Below are 13,191 nucleotides of genomic sequence, written 5' to 3'. Positions count from 1 at the left end.
CCATTTATTGAATAGTGAGTCATTCCCCCAAGGTATGTTCTTGTTTGGTTTATTGAAGATTGGGTGGTTGTAAGATGTTAGTTTCATTTCTTGGTTTTCAATTCGATTCCAAGTGTCTATGTTTCTGTTTTTTGCCAGTACCATGCTGTCTTGAGCACTATGGCTTTGTAGTACAGACTAAAATCTGGTATGCTGATGCCCCCAGCTTTATCTTTATTACTAAGAACTGCCTTAGCTATACGGGGTTTTTTCCGGTTCCATACAAAACGCAGAATCATTTTCTCCAAATCTTGAAAGTACGATGTTGGTATTTTGATAGGAATGGCATTGAATAGGTAGATTGCTTTGGGAAGTATAGACATTTTAACAATGTTGATTCTTCCCATCCATGAACATGGTGTGTTCTTCCATTTGTTAATATCCTCTGCTATTTCCTTTCTGAGGATTTCATAATTTTCTTTATAGAGGTCCTTCACCTCCTTCATTAGGTATATTCCTAGGTATTTCATTTTCTTTGAAACTATGGTGAAGGGAGTTGTGTCCTTAATGAGCTTCTCATCTTGACTGTTATTGGTGTATACAAAGGCTACTGACTTGTGGACATTGATTTTATATCCTGAAACATTACTGTATTTTTTGATGACTTCTAGGAGTCTTGTGATTGAGTCTTTGGGGTTCTCTAAGTATAAGATCATGTCGTCAGCAAAGAGGGAGAGTTTGACCTCCTCTGCTCCCATATGGATTCCCTTTATTTCCTTGTCTTGCCTAATTGTATTGGCTAGAACTTCCAGCACTATGTTGAATAGTAAAGGTGACAGAGGACAACCTTGTCTGGTTCCAGTTCTAAGAGGATAAGCTTTCAGTTTTACTCCATTCAGTAAAATATTAGCTGTGGGTTTGTCATAGATAGCTTCAATCAGTTTTAGAAATGTGCCACCTATGCCTATACTCTTCAGTGTTCTAACTAGAAAGGGATGCTGGATTTTATCAAATGCTTTTTCTGCATCTACTGAGAGGATCATATGATCTTTATATTTGCCTCTGTTAATATGGTGGATAACATTTATGGACTTGCGTATGTTAAACCAGCCTTGCATCCCTGGGATGAAGCCTACTTGATCATGATGAATGACTTTTTTGATGATAAGCTGTAATCTATTGGCTAGGATTTTGTTGAGAATTTTTCCATGTATATTCATGAGTGAGATTGGTCTGAAATTCTCCTTTTTGTTTGGGTCTTTTCCTGGTTTTGGTATCAGAGTGATGTTTGCTTCATAGAATGTGTTGGGGAAGATTCCTTCTTCCTTAATTTTTTGGAATAATTTCTGCAGTACAGGAATAAGCTCTTCTTGAAGGTTTGATAGAATTCTGGTGGGAAGCCATCTGGACCAGGGCATTTTTTGGTTGGAAGATTTTTTTATTGTTTCTTTGATCTCAGTGCTTGAAATTGGTCTGTTCAGGAACTCTATTTCTTCCTGGCTAAGTCTAGGGAGAGGGAATGATTCCCAATATTTATCCATTTCCTTCACATTGCCAAATTTCTGGGCATAGAGTTTCTGGTAGTATTCAGAGATGATCTCTTGTATCTCTGTGGGATCAGTTGTTATTTCCCCTTTATCGTTTCTGATTGAGGTTACTAGAGATTTTACTTTTCTATTCCTCGTTAGTCTGGCCAATGGTTTATCTATTTTATTTATTTTTTCAAAAAACCAACTCCTTGTTTCATTAATTTTCTGAATGATTCTTTTGTTTTCAATTTCATTGATCTCTGATTTGATTTTGGATATTTCTTTTCTTCTACTGAGTTTAGGCTTAGATTGTTCTTCTTTTTCCAATTCCATAAGATGGCTTGTGAGATTGTTGATGCACGCTCTTTCTGTTTTTCGAATGTAGGCATCTAAAGCGATGAATTTTCCTCTCAAAACTACTTTTGCAGTATCCCACAGGTTTTGGTAGCTTGTGTCTTCATTGTTGTTATGCTCAAGTAAGTTAATGATTTCCTGTTTTATTTCCTCCTGCACCCATCTGTTATTCAACAGAAGATTGTTTAATTTCCATGCCTTTGTGTGGGGTTGAGCGTTTTTGTTAGAGTTGAGTTCCACCTTTAGTGCCTTATGGTCTGAGAAGATACAAGGTAAAATTTCAATTCTTTTGATTCTGTTGATATTTGTTTTGTGTCCCAGGATATGATCAATTTTGGAGAATGTTCCATGGGGTGATGAGAAGAATGTATATTCTTTATCTTTGGGATGGAGTGTTGTATATGCGACTATCAAATGCAGTTGTTTTAGGTTCTCATTTAAATCTCTATACCTTTTTTAAATTTCTGTTTAGAGGATCTGTCCAGTTCTGTAAGAGGAGTGTTAAAGTCCCCTGTTATTATGGTATTATCAGATATCATATTGCTCAGACTGAGTAAGGTGTGTTTCAAGAATCTGGGAGCATTTAAATTGGGTGCATAAATATTTAGAATTGAAATGTCTTCTTGTTGCATTTTTCCCTTGACCAATATAAAGTGACTATCTTTGTTTTTTTTTGACTTTAGTTGCTTTAAATCCACATGTATCTGAAAATAAGATTGCAACTCCTCTTTTCTTCTGAATTCCATTTGCCTGAAAAATTGTCTTCCAACCCTTGACTCGGATCTTTAATTTGTCTTTTGAAGCCAGGTGTGTTTCTTGCTGACAGCAAATGGATGGCTTGTGTTTCTTAATCCAGTCAGCCAATCTATGTCTCTTCAGTGGGGAATTCAAGCCATTAACATTTATTGAGATAATTGATAAGTGTGGTAGTATTCTATTCGTCTTATTTTGTAGAGTCCAGTGCTTAGTTTTATGTTTTGCATCAGTATGGAGGTTAGGTTCTGTCCTTTAATTTCTGAGTTCTTACTTTTCTGCTGATCCATTGTGGTGGTCAGTGTGCAGAACAGGTTGAAGTATTTCCTGTAGAGCTAGTCTTGTTGTGGCAAATTTCCTCAATGTTTGTATGTCCGTAAATGATTTGATTTCTCCGTCAATTTTGAAGCTTAGCTTAGCAGGGTACAGAATTCTGGGCTGAGAATTGTTCTGTTTAAGTAGATTAAAGGTAGATGACCATTGTCTTCTTGCTTGGAAAGTTTCATTAGAGAAGTCTGCGGTCACTCTGATGGATTTGCCCCTGTAGGGCAACTGGCGCTTACTCCTGGCAGCTTGCAGAATCTTTTCTTTTGTCTTGACTTTGGACAGGTTCATCACAATGTGTCTTGGAGAAGCTCGGTTAGAGTTGAGGCGACCTGGGGTCCGATATCCCTCTGAAAGCAGTGTGTCAGAATCTTTGGGAGATTTTCTTTTATAATATTCTCTAGTATGGCTTCCATTCCTCTGGGGCATTCTTCTTCCCCTCTGGGATTCCTATAACTCGTATGTTGGAACGCTTCATAAAGTCCCATAATTCTGACAGTGAATGTTCTGCTTTCTCTCTCTTCTTTTCTGCCTCTTTTACTATCTGAGTTATCTCAAGAACTTTGTCTTCTACCTCTGAAATTCTTTCTTCTGCATGGTCTAACCTGTTGCTGATATTTTCCATTGCATCTTTAAGTTCCCTAATTGATTGTTTCAGTTCCTTCAGCTCTGCTATATCCTTTTTATATTATTCATAGCATTCATCTCTTATTTGATTCTGTTTTTGGATTTCCTTTTGGTTATTTTCCACTTTATTAGCAGTTTCCTTCATTGTTTCCATGATTTCTTTCCTTGTTTTCATCATGTGTATTCTAAATTCCCTTTCTGTAATTCCTAACATTTCTTTATAGGTGGAATCCTCTGCAGTAGCTACCTCATTGTCCCTTGGCGGGGTTGTTCTGGACTGGTTCTTCATGTTGCCTGGAGTTTTCTGCTGATTCTTCCTCATGAGTGATTTCTTTTATCTGTTTCCTTGCCCTAATTTTCCTTTCACTTCTTCTTGCTCTTTAAGTTCTCATGCCTGTGGACTAAGGGTTCGGTGAGTCCTTTTGGTACAGGACCAGAAGGGTGAGAAGGTTGAAGAGCAAGAAAGGGATGAAAGAAAGGAGGACCCAGTGAAAACAAAAAAAAAAAATAGAGAAAGGAGAGGGGGTGGGTAAGAGGAATATTGTCAAAAAGAAGAAAGGCACAGAAAGAGGGAGACCGAGCAATATAGGTGTACAGTAGGGTACTTTGACACAACCTTAAAAAAACCCCACCTTTTGGGGGTGCCCAGTTGGGTGGTTCCCTTGAGGTCAGCAGCTCTTTGCTAACCTGATCAGACACAGTACCCCACCTCCACCAAGTAGAGAGGAAAGACAAAAATGCTATAAATGAAACCAAAACAAGCAAAAAGAAAACTTTACGGGATAATATTGGGTGAAAAACCAAATAATATCAGTAGAAACACTAGCAAAAATGAAGTTCTGGTTATTGAAAAAGGCAGCAATGCGAAATTATAATTAAACTAGAAAAATTGAGAAAGAAAAAAGATCTGTATGGAAAAGGTTAAAATTAAAAAACAAAACAACACCAACAACATCAAAATAAACAAAAAACAAACAAACAAAACAACAACAACAACAAAAACAACACACAACCAAAAACAAAGCAGTATGTATATGTTCTTGAATATTGTCTGGGCAACACGTGGTCTTCTGGGGTATGAGATGTTAATCACAGTTCTGATATGACTGGAGGCTGCTGATTTCTCAAACCCCAGCAGGTAGACACCCTAAATCTCTCTTCAGCCCACTTAAAAGGCACTTTGAACTTGTAAACTTGCTGAGCAGAAGCTTTCTCAGGAAAGTGCTTGTCGCTGGAATCACTGCTGAAGTGGCTATCCACTTACCCAGTGTGCCAAAACGGGTCTCACTCTGCCCCTGGGGGTTAGGCCTGCAAGGCGGCTCAGACCCACCCTTAGGCTACTCAGTCGCTAGGTTACCAGCTCCCACCCGGCTTCTAGCTTTGCGACCCTGAGGGCAGAGCTTGCCGGGGCAGATCACTCACAATGGCTTCCTGTGGCCCACAGCCAAACACCATTAGCTCCATCTGGCTCAGCGACCCAGACTGGGGCCCCAGACAATGGCCAAAATTCTCCGCACTCCCACCCAGTCTCTCCCCAAGGCAGTTCACCTGAGTGCCAAGTCCAAAGACACCAAAACAGTTCACAGGTAAGGCCTTTCCGGTTTGCAGTCTCGCTGCTACTGAACTTACAGTTGCAGGTGGGTTTAGACAGATTGAACACACGCGACCACTTGCCGTTTTTCCACTGTTTTAGTCCTCGTCTTGGGGTTCAGAAGTCTCTTGCTGACTCCCTGTATTCTCACAGGGGTGATGATAGGCAGATCCCACCAGCCAGAGATGCCTGGAGTCCTATCTCCCCAGACTCACGGTGCCCAGATGCAAGGAAGCTGTTACTCGGCCGCCATCTTGCTCTCTCTCCCAAGACATTAGTTTTTTTAAAAAATTTTCATTGACACCTATTTATAGGTCCATAGTGATGCTGACATACCTGCCTTGTGATCAGATCAGGCTAATTAGCATCTCCGTATCTCCCATATTTATCATTTCTTTGGGCTGGGAACATGTCCTCCCTCTAGCTATTTGAGTCATCCCACAGTGTTGGAGAACACCAGGACTTACTGCCCTACCCAGCTATAATTTTATATCTTTTAACCAATCTCTCCCCATATTCCTCTTACCCCTACCCTTCCCAGCCTCTTGTATCCTCTGTTCTACTTTTTAAAGTCATTAGTTATCAAAAATTTTTCCAGAGGTCCCTTTTAGTTTTTTTTTTTTAATTGTGCTAAGGCATTTATATTCTACATTGAGTTAGTTTCACATGTACCCTTGTAAGATGCACTGTAGGTGTGGCCCTTTTGGTTTTATAAAAGATCAGTTATTGTAGAGAGGTGAGAATTCCTTCATCGTAGCTGGCAATATTTATGAAGTTTATCGGATATAAACAGAGCAAGAAAAAAATGACAGTATATGCAGAGCATCTATCCTACCTACGGTCATACGTCATGCTAGGAACAGAGGTGTTCTCAAAATGAACTCGTACTCATAGGCAGCCCCAGTAGCTGAGGTTAGTCTCTTGTTAGGTAGGGCCTGTTGCAATCCATTGCTTTGGATAGGCTCAGTTCTTTGTATAAGGATCTGAACTTAATTTTTACATGGCTTCTATCTTAGAGGATCCAGAAAGGTATACTAAGACAGTATGCTATAAGCATTATTTTATTATTAAAAAATCCATTATCTCTGGTTGAGTGTCCAGATTCTACTGTTCCTGCATCACATGTGCTCTGGATAGCAGCTCCATTTAAGGATGCTCCTGATGTTTAACAGAACCATTTACATCATTTGCACACTTTGAACCACGCATCATTATTTTCATGGATCCCTTGATGTTACTAGTATATTTCATTGGCTGACATAGCCCGAGACTTCCCTAACTTATAAGGATCCATTGTGCCATCTATAAAATTCTTCCTTTATGTCATGGACCAGCTGCTTTGAGGCCGAAGTATCTGCCCCCCAAACCTTCCTTATTTTTCAAAGTCTCTTGACAACACAAGAATTTGTGTTAAGTAATTTGGCAGCACTTTGGTAGGCCTCTGACCCCTGATCTTCTGAAAAATCTCCATCAACTACTCCTCCCCAGTGGTAAATCACAACAAATCTGCTCTATAATCGAATGGAAGATTACAACTAAATACATATTTTTTAAATAAATGGGTTTAAAGTATGCATTTTTGTCACTACCTGTAATTTCTTAGAACCTATAATATCTCCCAGCCTAACCAAAGATCTTGACTTTTCTTTATGACTCTCAATTGACATTTAGTTCTTCATTAGAGAATTCTTAAGGGCCTGCAGTGTGCCTGAGTCATTGGCTAAGTGCACATGTGTGATGCCAAAAATGCATTTGCTTGTCTACACTTCTGTTGTCCTCCCTGCCCTCCCCCCGACTACCTGATGCAGTGTAGGCCCCTTCATGCCTATAGTTGTTGCTTGAAAGAGGAGTAACTGATTTTATCCAGAGAAGGGGAAGGGGAGGAAAGGCCCCACAGATGAAATGGCTCTTAAGGGGAGTCCTGAGAGATGAGCAGTGGAAAAGGAAGCATTCAAGGCAGAAAAGCAGCCAAAGGGGAATGGGTTGAAGCTGGGACTACCGGGAGCTACAGATAGTCAAGAGTGACATACAGATTGCCTAGGAAGGGAGAGCAGAAATTAGGATCCTGTGTGCTTTTTTGACAGGGTTGCCGTGATGTTTGGTGGGTGAAGATGTGGCACATGTACCTGTGTCATCTCATAAGAAACACACATATGGTCACTGCTCCTGGTCCCTGACACAAAGGTCCTAAAGCCCTTGTAACTTCCCAAGTGATAGGTGCACCACTCCTGTAGACAACTGGATAACATGTCTCATGGAGAACAGAGCTTTATTCAAAATAAATACTTTCTAAATGACATTGGTCAGTCTTTTTGGATGCTAAAGAAGGATATATTTTCCAAACAAGAACAAAAGAATTAATTGTTAGCTATTGCCTAGATAGCACTATAACCGGTCTCTGACTAAATTGCTATGCTATGTCATCACGTGAGAAGCCTGAATGTGTGTTTAGATTGATAAGGAACATATTTCACCCACTTTTTTTAAAATTAAGGAATCACTTAGAGAGTGATACATTTTTGTAGAGATGAGATATGACCATAAATGTTGGCTAGCAAAACAAAAAGAAAAATAGGAACTGGTGCAAATCTAAAATGATGGAATATTTAACGAAATTTTGTATAACATCTATATTCTCATTCAAGTGGCACTGGGGACACCCTTGTAGACTTTTATTGAAGACCAGGCCATACATACTATAAAACAAATTGTTTTATTTTCTCATTCCAAGGAAAAAAGGGCCATTAGTAACACAGTGATGACTTAGAAGGGAACATCTGAGGGTGAACTGGTGGAATACAGTTGCATGTGTCTGGGATAATAACCCCAAATCCTTTGAAAAGGGGCAGAATAATTTTCAGATGCAATTTTCAGCAATTTGATTCACACACAGACTGGAAGCTTATTAGTGAGCGTGTGCCTGAGAAGCTTTATGAGAGAGTTTCCTAAGCAGATTATTTATGATTCTCTTTTAGAAGAAGAGCCTTCAAAAAGCAACCTAAAAGATATTAATTATTTAAATAATGAAAGTTAATAAGAACAATAGAAAAAATAAATCTGCATCAGTAATTACTTTTGTTTTCAATTAATAATCAAAGGTCCTCTCTTAATATGTCAAATTATTGCATGCCTAGAAATTTACATTGAGAAGAATTACAAGGGAAACCCTTGATTAGGATTTTAGGATGTCAATAACCTTTCTCCCCTCCCTGAGTTTCTCGCCAAGGAGTATAAAGACAAAGATGTACAAAGGAAAGTGAGAAACAAATAACCACTTAGATTTTGGGGCAAACAACGGAAAAACTCTAGTGTTTGAGGGCTTTGCTAAAAATTTAAAAAGATAACTGTTTTGATAGAAGAAGAATTTGGACGGCCAAGTTTAGGGTAGGATGCAGAAATGAGGCTTCCTGCTTCTTTCCTTCCTTGGCAATTTTCACACCACTCCAATATCTGAAAGTCTCTGCCTTGTCATCCTAAACTTGAGTGTGGATCTTGCCCCTATACTTTATCAAAGCACAACACTAGTGTAAGAGGAACAAATCAGTGAGACAGAGGCAAAATTCACACGTGTACATGCAAGAAGGATGTGGCTTATATAAGGTCTGTGAGGCTTACATGGTGTGAAGGGCAGTGTTTACGCTCAGCAGCCCCAAGGGAGAAGACAGAGCCGACAGACTGGAGAGGGAAATTAACCCTAACCCTCTTATCAGGCCAACAACATCTCAGCATCTCAGGTCTCAGGAAGACCTAATATTAAACAGATCATCTCAGGAGACAAGAAGACAGGTCACATTCCACAAAAGCCACGACTAGAACACAGTGATGTCATCCGTGAATAGAACAAAATACAGGGCATGTTGGCCTCAGCCAATCAACTCCTGGGGGCAGAAATAGAAAAGGAGCAATAGAAAGAGAGAGGATGAGAAGTGACTCCTCGTTCTGGCTAGAACATGGTCTGGAAACCCTCCCTGTGTAATACTTGCTGAATAATAACAGAAATTATGTTACAGGCATAGCTAACAGGAAAAGGTCCAAAGATCAGAAATAAAGAGGAAATTAAAAACAGAACAGTAAGTCTGTGAATGAATGCTATGGTGGACCTTGGATTAGACGAGGAAGAAAAATAGAAAGGATAGGAAATACAGTCTTGGAGTAAAAATGGAGAGGAACAGCCAAGTCTCTGGCACGGCTCTAGGTCCTAGATGGACATTCTCTGAACGGGTGATCTAGAAAAATTCCACCCATAGGAATATCTGTATTTGCCTGGGCTCTCGGTAGGAAAACAAAGTCCCTGCTTTGTTATCCATCTCCAAGTGTGTTCCTCATGTGAATTTGAGGTTAATTTATTAATTTGTAGGTTTTTTCATACAAATTTTCACTTTTATAAAAATGGTCTCATACCCTTTTAATAGTTAGGTAATTTAGGTGGGCAGATTTGATTTTCATCTTTTCAATGACACCAAAAGCTTCCTCAGGCTATCAATTTTTGTAGACCAAATGGGATCTGTCAGGTTGTGTGACCCAGCACGTTCAGTCTTAGCTACAATGTGGGAATAGTATTTCTTTTGCCAAACCCTATCTTTGTAAGAAGAGAGCCTCTGAGATAATTCACATAGAAGTCCTTTGAATACTATAGAAATTCCCTTCAAATGAATGGCTTCTTATAATTTTTATTATTGTTTCATTGCTTCTTTAAATAATTTGATTTTAAATATGGACCTAATATTAAGCAGATTAAAACCTCTTCTTACAATATCTTTAAATTGAACAAAATTTGCAAAGAGGAAAAAGTATAAATTTGTGTAAGTATGATCTTTAATATTCAAAACTATATGCCAAGACAAATTCTGGAAAGAAATGAGGTATTACCAATATTTGTCTTTGGGGTAATAAAATTATGGGTGACTTTTAAATATGGATTTTGTATTTTCTAGTTTTACATGATGATAACGCATTACTTTTTTAATCAGGAAAAACTCCTACAAAATGTCAATATCTAGATATTACATAAAACGTGTGTATTTGCTAACATTTTACAAACATTTAAATGACTAATTTTAAACAGTCCTGTGCAGTTCATTAGCGGGCAGTATTTGTGTGACTCAATCCCCAGGGGATGGATGGGACCAGCAGAAATGTCCTATGTAGACATTTTTTTTTTTAGAGACAGAGTCTCACTTTATAGCCCTCGGTAGAGTGCCGTGGCCTCACACAGCTCACAGCAATCTCCAGCTCCTGGGCTTAAGCGATTCTCTTGCCTCAGCCTCCCGAGTAGCTGGGACTACAGGTGCCCGCCATAGCACCCGGCTATTTTTTTGTTGCAGTTTGGCCAGGGCTGGGTTTGAACCCCCCACCCGCGGCATATGGGGCTGGCGCCCTACTCACTGAGCCACAGGCGCCACCCTATGTAGACATTTTAATGTTAAAGATTTCCTGTTCACTGAAGAAGGTGTAATGATTGGGGATTCTGTCTGTTAGTTATGCAAGTGTTTAAATATCAGGAACTTTGCTGGCAGTCATGTATTAGTGGGATGGCTTCTATCCAGGGGAAATGGAATTGAACTTTTATAAGAGTGTGTCTACTGTGTCCTGTCGACAGTGTTCCAGTCACCATAATCAGGGCTCAGTTTGTTTGGCTTATTGAATTTTTTGCTTTCTTGGCTAGGCCATGCATTATATCATTTCATTCCTCACAATATCCACAAGTATGAGCCTTTAATGAACTTGTAACTTGTAGGCACAGAGAAGTCAGGCCGTTTCCCAAGGCCACATAGTGCACCACAGAGCCAAGATACAAACCCAGGAAATGGCAACCCTTCTGCCGTTGCTCCTTGTGAAAAGCAGCTGCAGCAAATCTGGCATGCGAAAGCACTATTAATGATGAAAGTATTTATAGAGGAAGTGTAGAAAAAAACAATGATTGCAATGAAATCCAGTCAGCTGAAAGTCAGATGACCCGGGATTTAATCACCCCTCCATACTTTACTGACTGCCTTGAGCCCCCAGAGTGAACCTTTCCTTTTTCTGTACATCAGAAGGCTTTCGTAAAGATCAAATGAGACAGTGAATGTGAAAGCCCTTTGTAATTTGTTTCCTGGTTTCCCAGACATAACATTATCTCTGCATTAAATCCGATCATTAGAAATGTAAAAACCTGACCTTTGTTATCTTTTTTTCCTCCTGGAGACGTGTCCATCTTTGCATTGTGACTTAAAGGCTTGCCTTTGGTTTTGCAGAAGATACACACACAAATGTTCGTTTAAATGCGCTTTTTGCATTTTAATTAAAGAATAGAGATATGTTTCACTGACTTGCCAAATGTTCATTTTTTTTCAAAGACTAATTAGATAAACTACTCCAATTCTAGGGAAACATTGTTTCCACAGGAGAATATGTTTCCTTTCTGCTGTCAGAAAATAAGAGCATTAAAGCTCTCTCTGGGCTTTGGCTGCCAGGAAATGTGTGTTCCAGCAGAGCCCACGTCCACAGTTGGGAGCGTCCACTCCCTCTGCTCTCAATGATCCTTCCTTTGGAGGCTCTACTCACCCTTCTTTGCAAGTGTAAGAGACAGTGTGCCCAAAAGTGAAGTTACTCCCGGTGATGACAGCATCTTTGACGGCAGGCGGCTCTCCACAGGTGACCAGGTGACAGGTAGGTGGCGCTCTATCCCAGCTGCCAGAAGCCATGCATTCAATGATGGACGGGCCCTGTAAGCTGCAGGAAGGAGCAACATCACCCCTTTTATGGGCTATTTATTTACTGGAAGGACTTAGAAGAAAATAGAGGACACTTGAACAAAAAAAAAAAAAAAAGGGAAACGTTTCTCCACAATTTGTTGTTTATAGAAGGGGAATCTAAACAGGCTATATACCATTTAAAACAATGAATGGGTGAAAACAACATAATAGCAACAATCACTCAGTATAAAATCAAAACAAATGAAAGTGCTTATTGGTGGTGGTGTCAGGCACTCCAGACTGTGGGTAGCAGATTACTTAGATGAGAAAGGGTTTATAGGCTGCTTAGGGACCAGCAAAAAGGACGACACCTGGGTAGCCTGGAAAACAGGGCAACAAAAGTCAAAGAGCACTGTTCTGGCTATGAGCCTGGGCATTTAAACCATGCCGCTCCTGACTCTAACCTTGGTCTTCCTCTGAATACACAAACCTTGTATCCCTACATCACTGCTTATCTGCCTTTCTTGTTGACCTGATTCTGACTACCTATACTATCCATTCTATTCCTATTCACTCCCGTACTCCAGATCCTGTTGACCAAGTTCCTGATCGCAGCCTTTCTCCACGATCCCTTGTCTGAATGCACACACACCCTATTACTCAAATTAACCTCTTATGGTAGGATCCTAGGCCTTACCTCGACACACTTTTTTACAATATCCCATACAATGTGGAGGATAAGCTTGGTAAGAAGTTTATAAAAAAATCCATCACAAAAGAATTTTAGAAGGTATTGTGCTATGCTTCAAAAACAATTTTCGCTGTGTTTAAAGACTGAATGCTTATAGTAATTGAACGAGGACTCCCAGAGTAGCAGTTTGATTGCATGTTTTTCTGGGTGTCTGCTATGAGCTAGATGGAAACATACAAAGTGAGAATATCCTTACATTTAGAAATTTGGTTTTAGAGTCAGCCAGCCCCATACAAATAAAACTTGTTGAGTAAATAGCGAGTAAATAGCGAGTAGGAAGCTTGGCTGGTGTGTACAGACTTTACCTGAATCCGCTCTCACATGAATATGAAGCAGTAGAAAGGTAGGTGAGCCCGCTCAAAATATAATTCCCATTATTTATGTCTTCTGGGTTAGAACACTTCACCAGTTCACACACAGGAGGAAAATGACTCCAAGAACCGTCAGCAAGACAGGAGGATTCTTTATCACCAGCCAGAGTGTATCCTTTATTACATCTGAAAAAGACAGAAAATTCCAGAATTTGCTTTATTTTGCATACTTTCCTCTGTGCCAAAAAACCTCTAAAAGCATCGAGAATTTATACATATTTTTAAAAGTTCTCTT

At 39.6% G+C, this 13,191-nt stretch overlaps 1 protein-coding gene across 1 annotated transcript in view; it reads right to left on the bottom strand.

Annotated features, from left to right (window-relative positions):
* Positions 1 to 13,191, bottom strand: part of SVEP1 (sushi, von Willebrand factor type A, EGF and pentraxin domain containing 1) — a 188,856-nt gene that overhangs the window by 32,805 nt on the left and 142,860 nt on the right. Inside the window, exons 35-36 of the mRNA XM_053566090.1 lie at positions 12,891 to 13,082; positions 11,704 to 11,871 (exon numbers count right to left, since the gene is read on the bottom strand). Of these exons, the coding sequence (XP_053422065.1) occupies positions 11,704 to 11,871; positions 12,891 to 13,082 (360 nt within the window). The remainder of the gene's footprint in view (positions 1 to 11,703; positions 11,872 to 12,890; positions 13,083 to 13,191) is intronic.

The sequence above is a fragment of the Nycticebus coucang genome, chromosome 2 (assembly GCF_027406575.1).
Source record: "Nycticebus coucang isolate mNycCou1 chromosome 2, mNycCou1.pri, whole genome shotgun sequence".
NCBI classification, from domain to species: domain Eukaryota; kingdom Metazoa; phylum Chordata; class Mammalia; order Primates; family Lorisidae; genus Nycticebus; species Nycticebus coucang.
The sequence above is the reverse complement of the archived record's forward strand: the minus strand, read 5'-3'. Positions and strand labels throughout refer to the sequence as shown.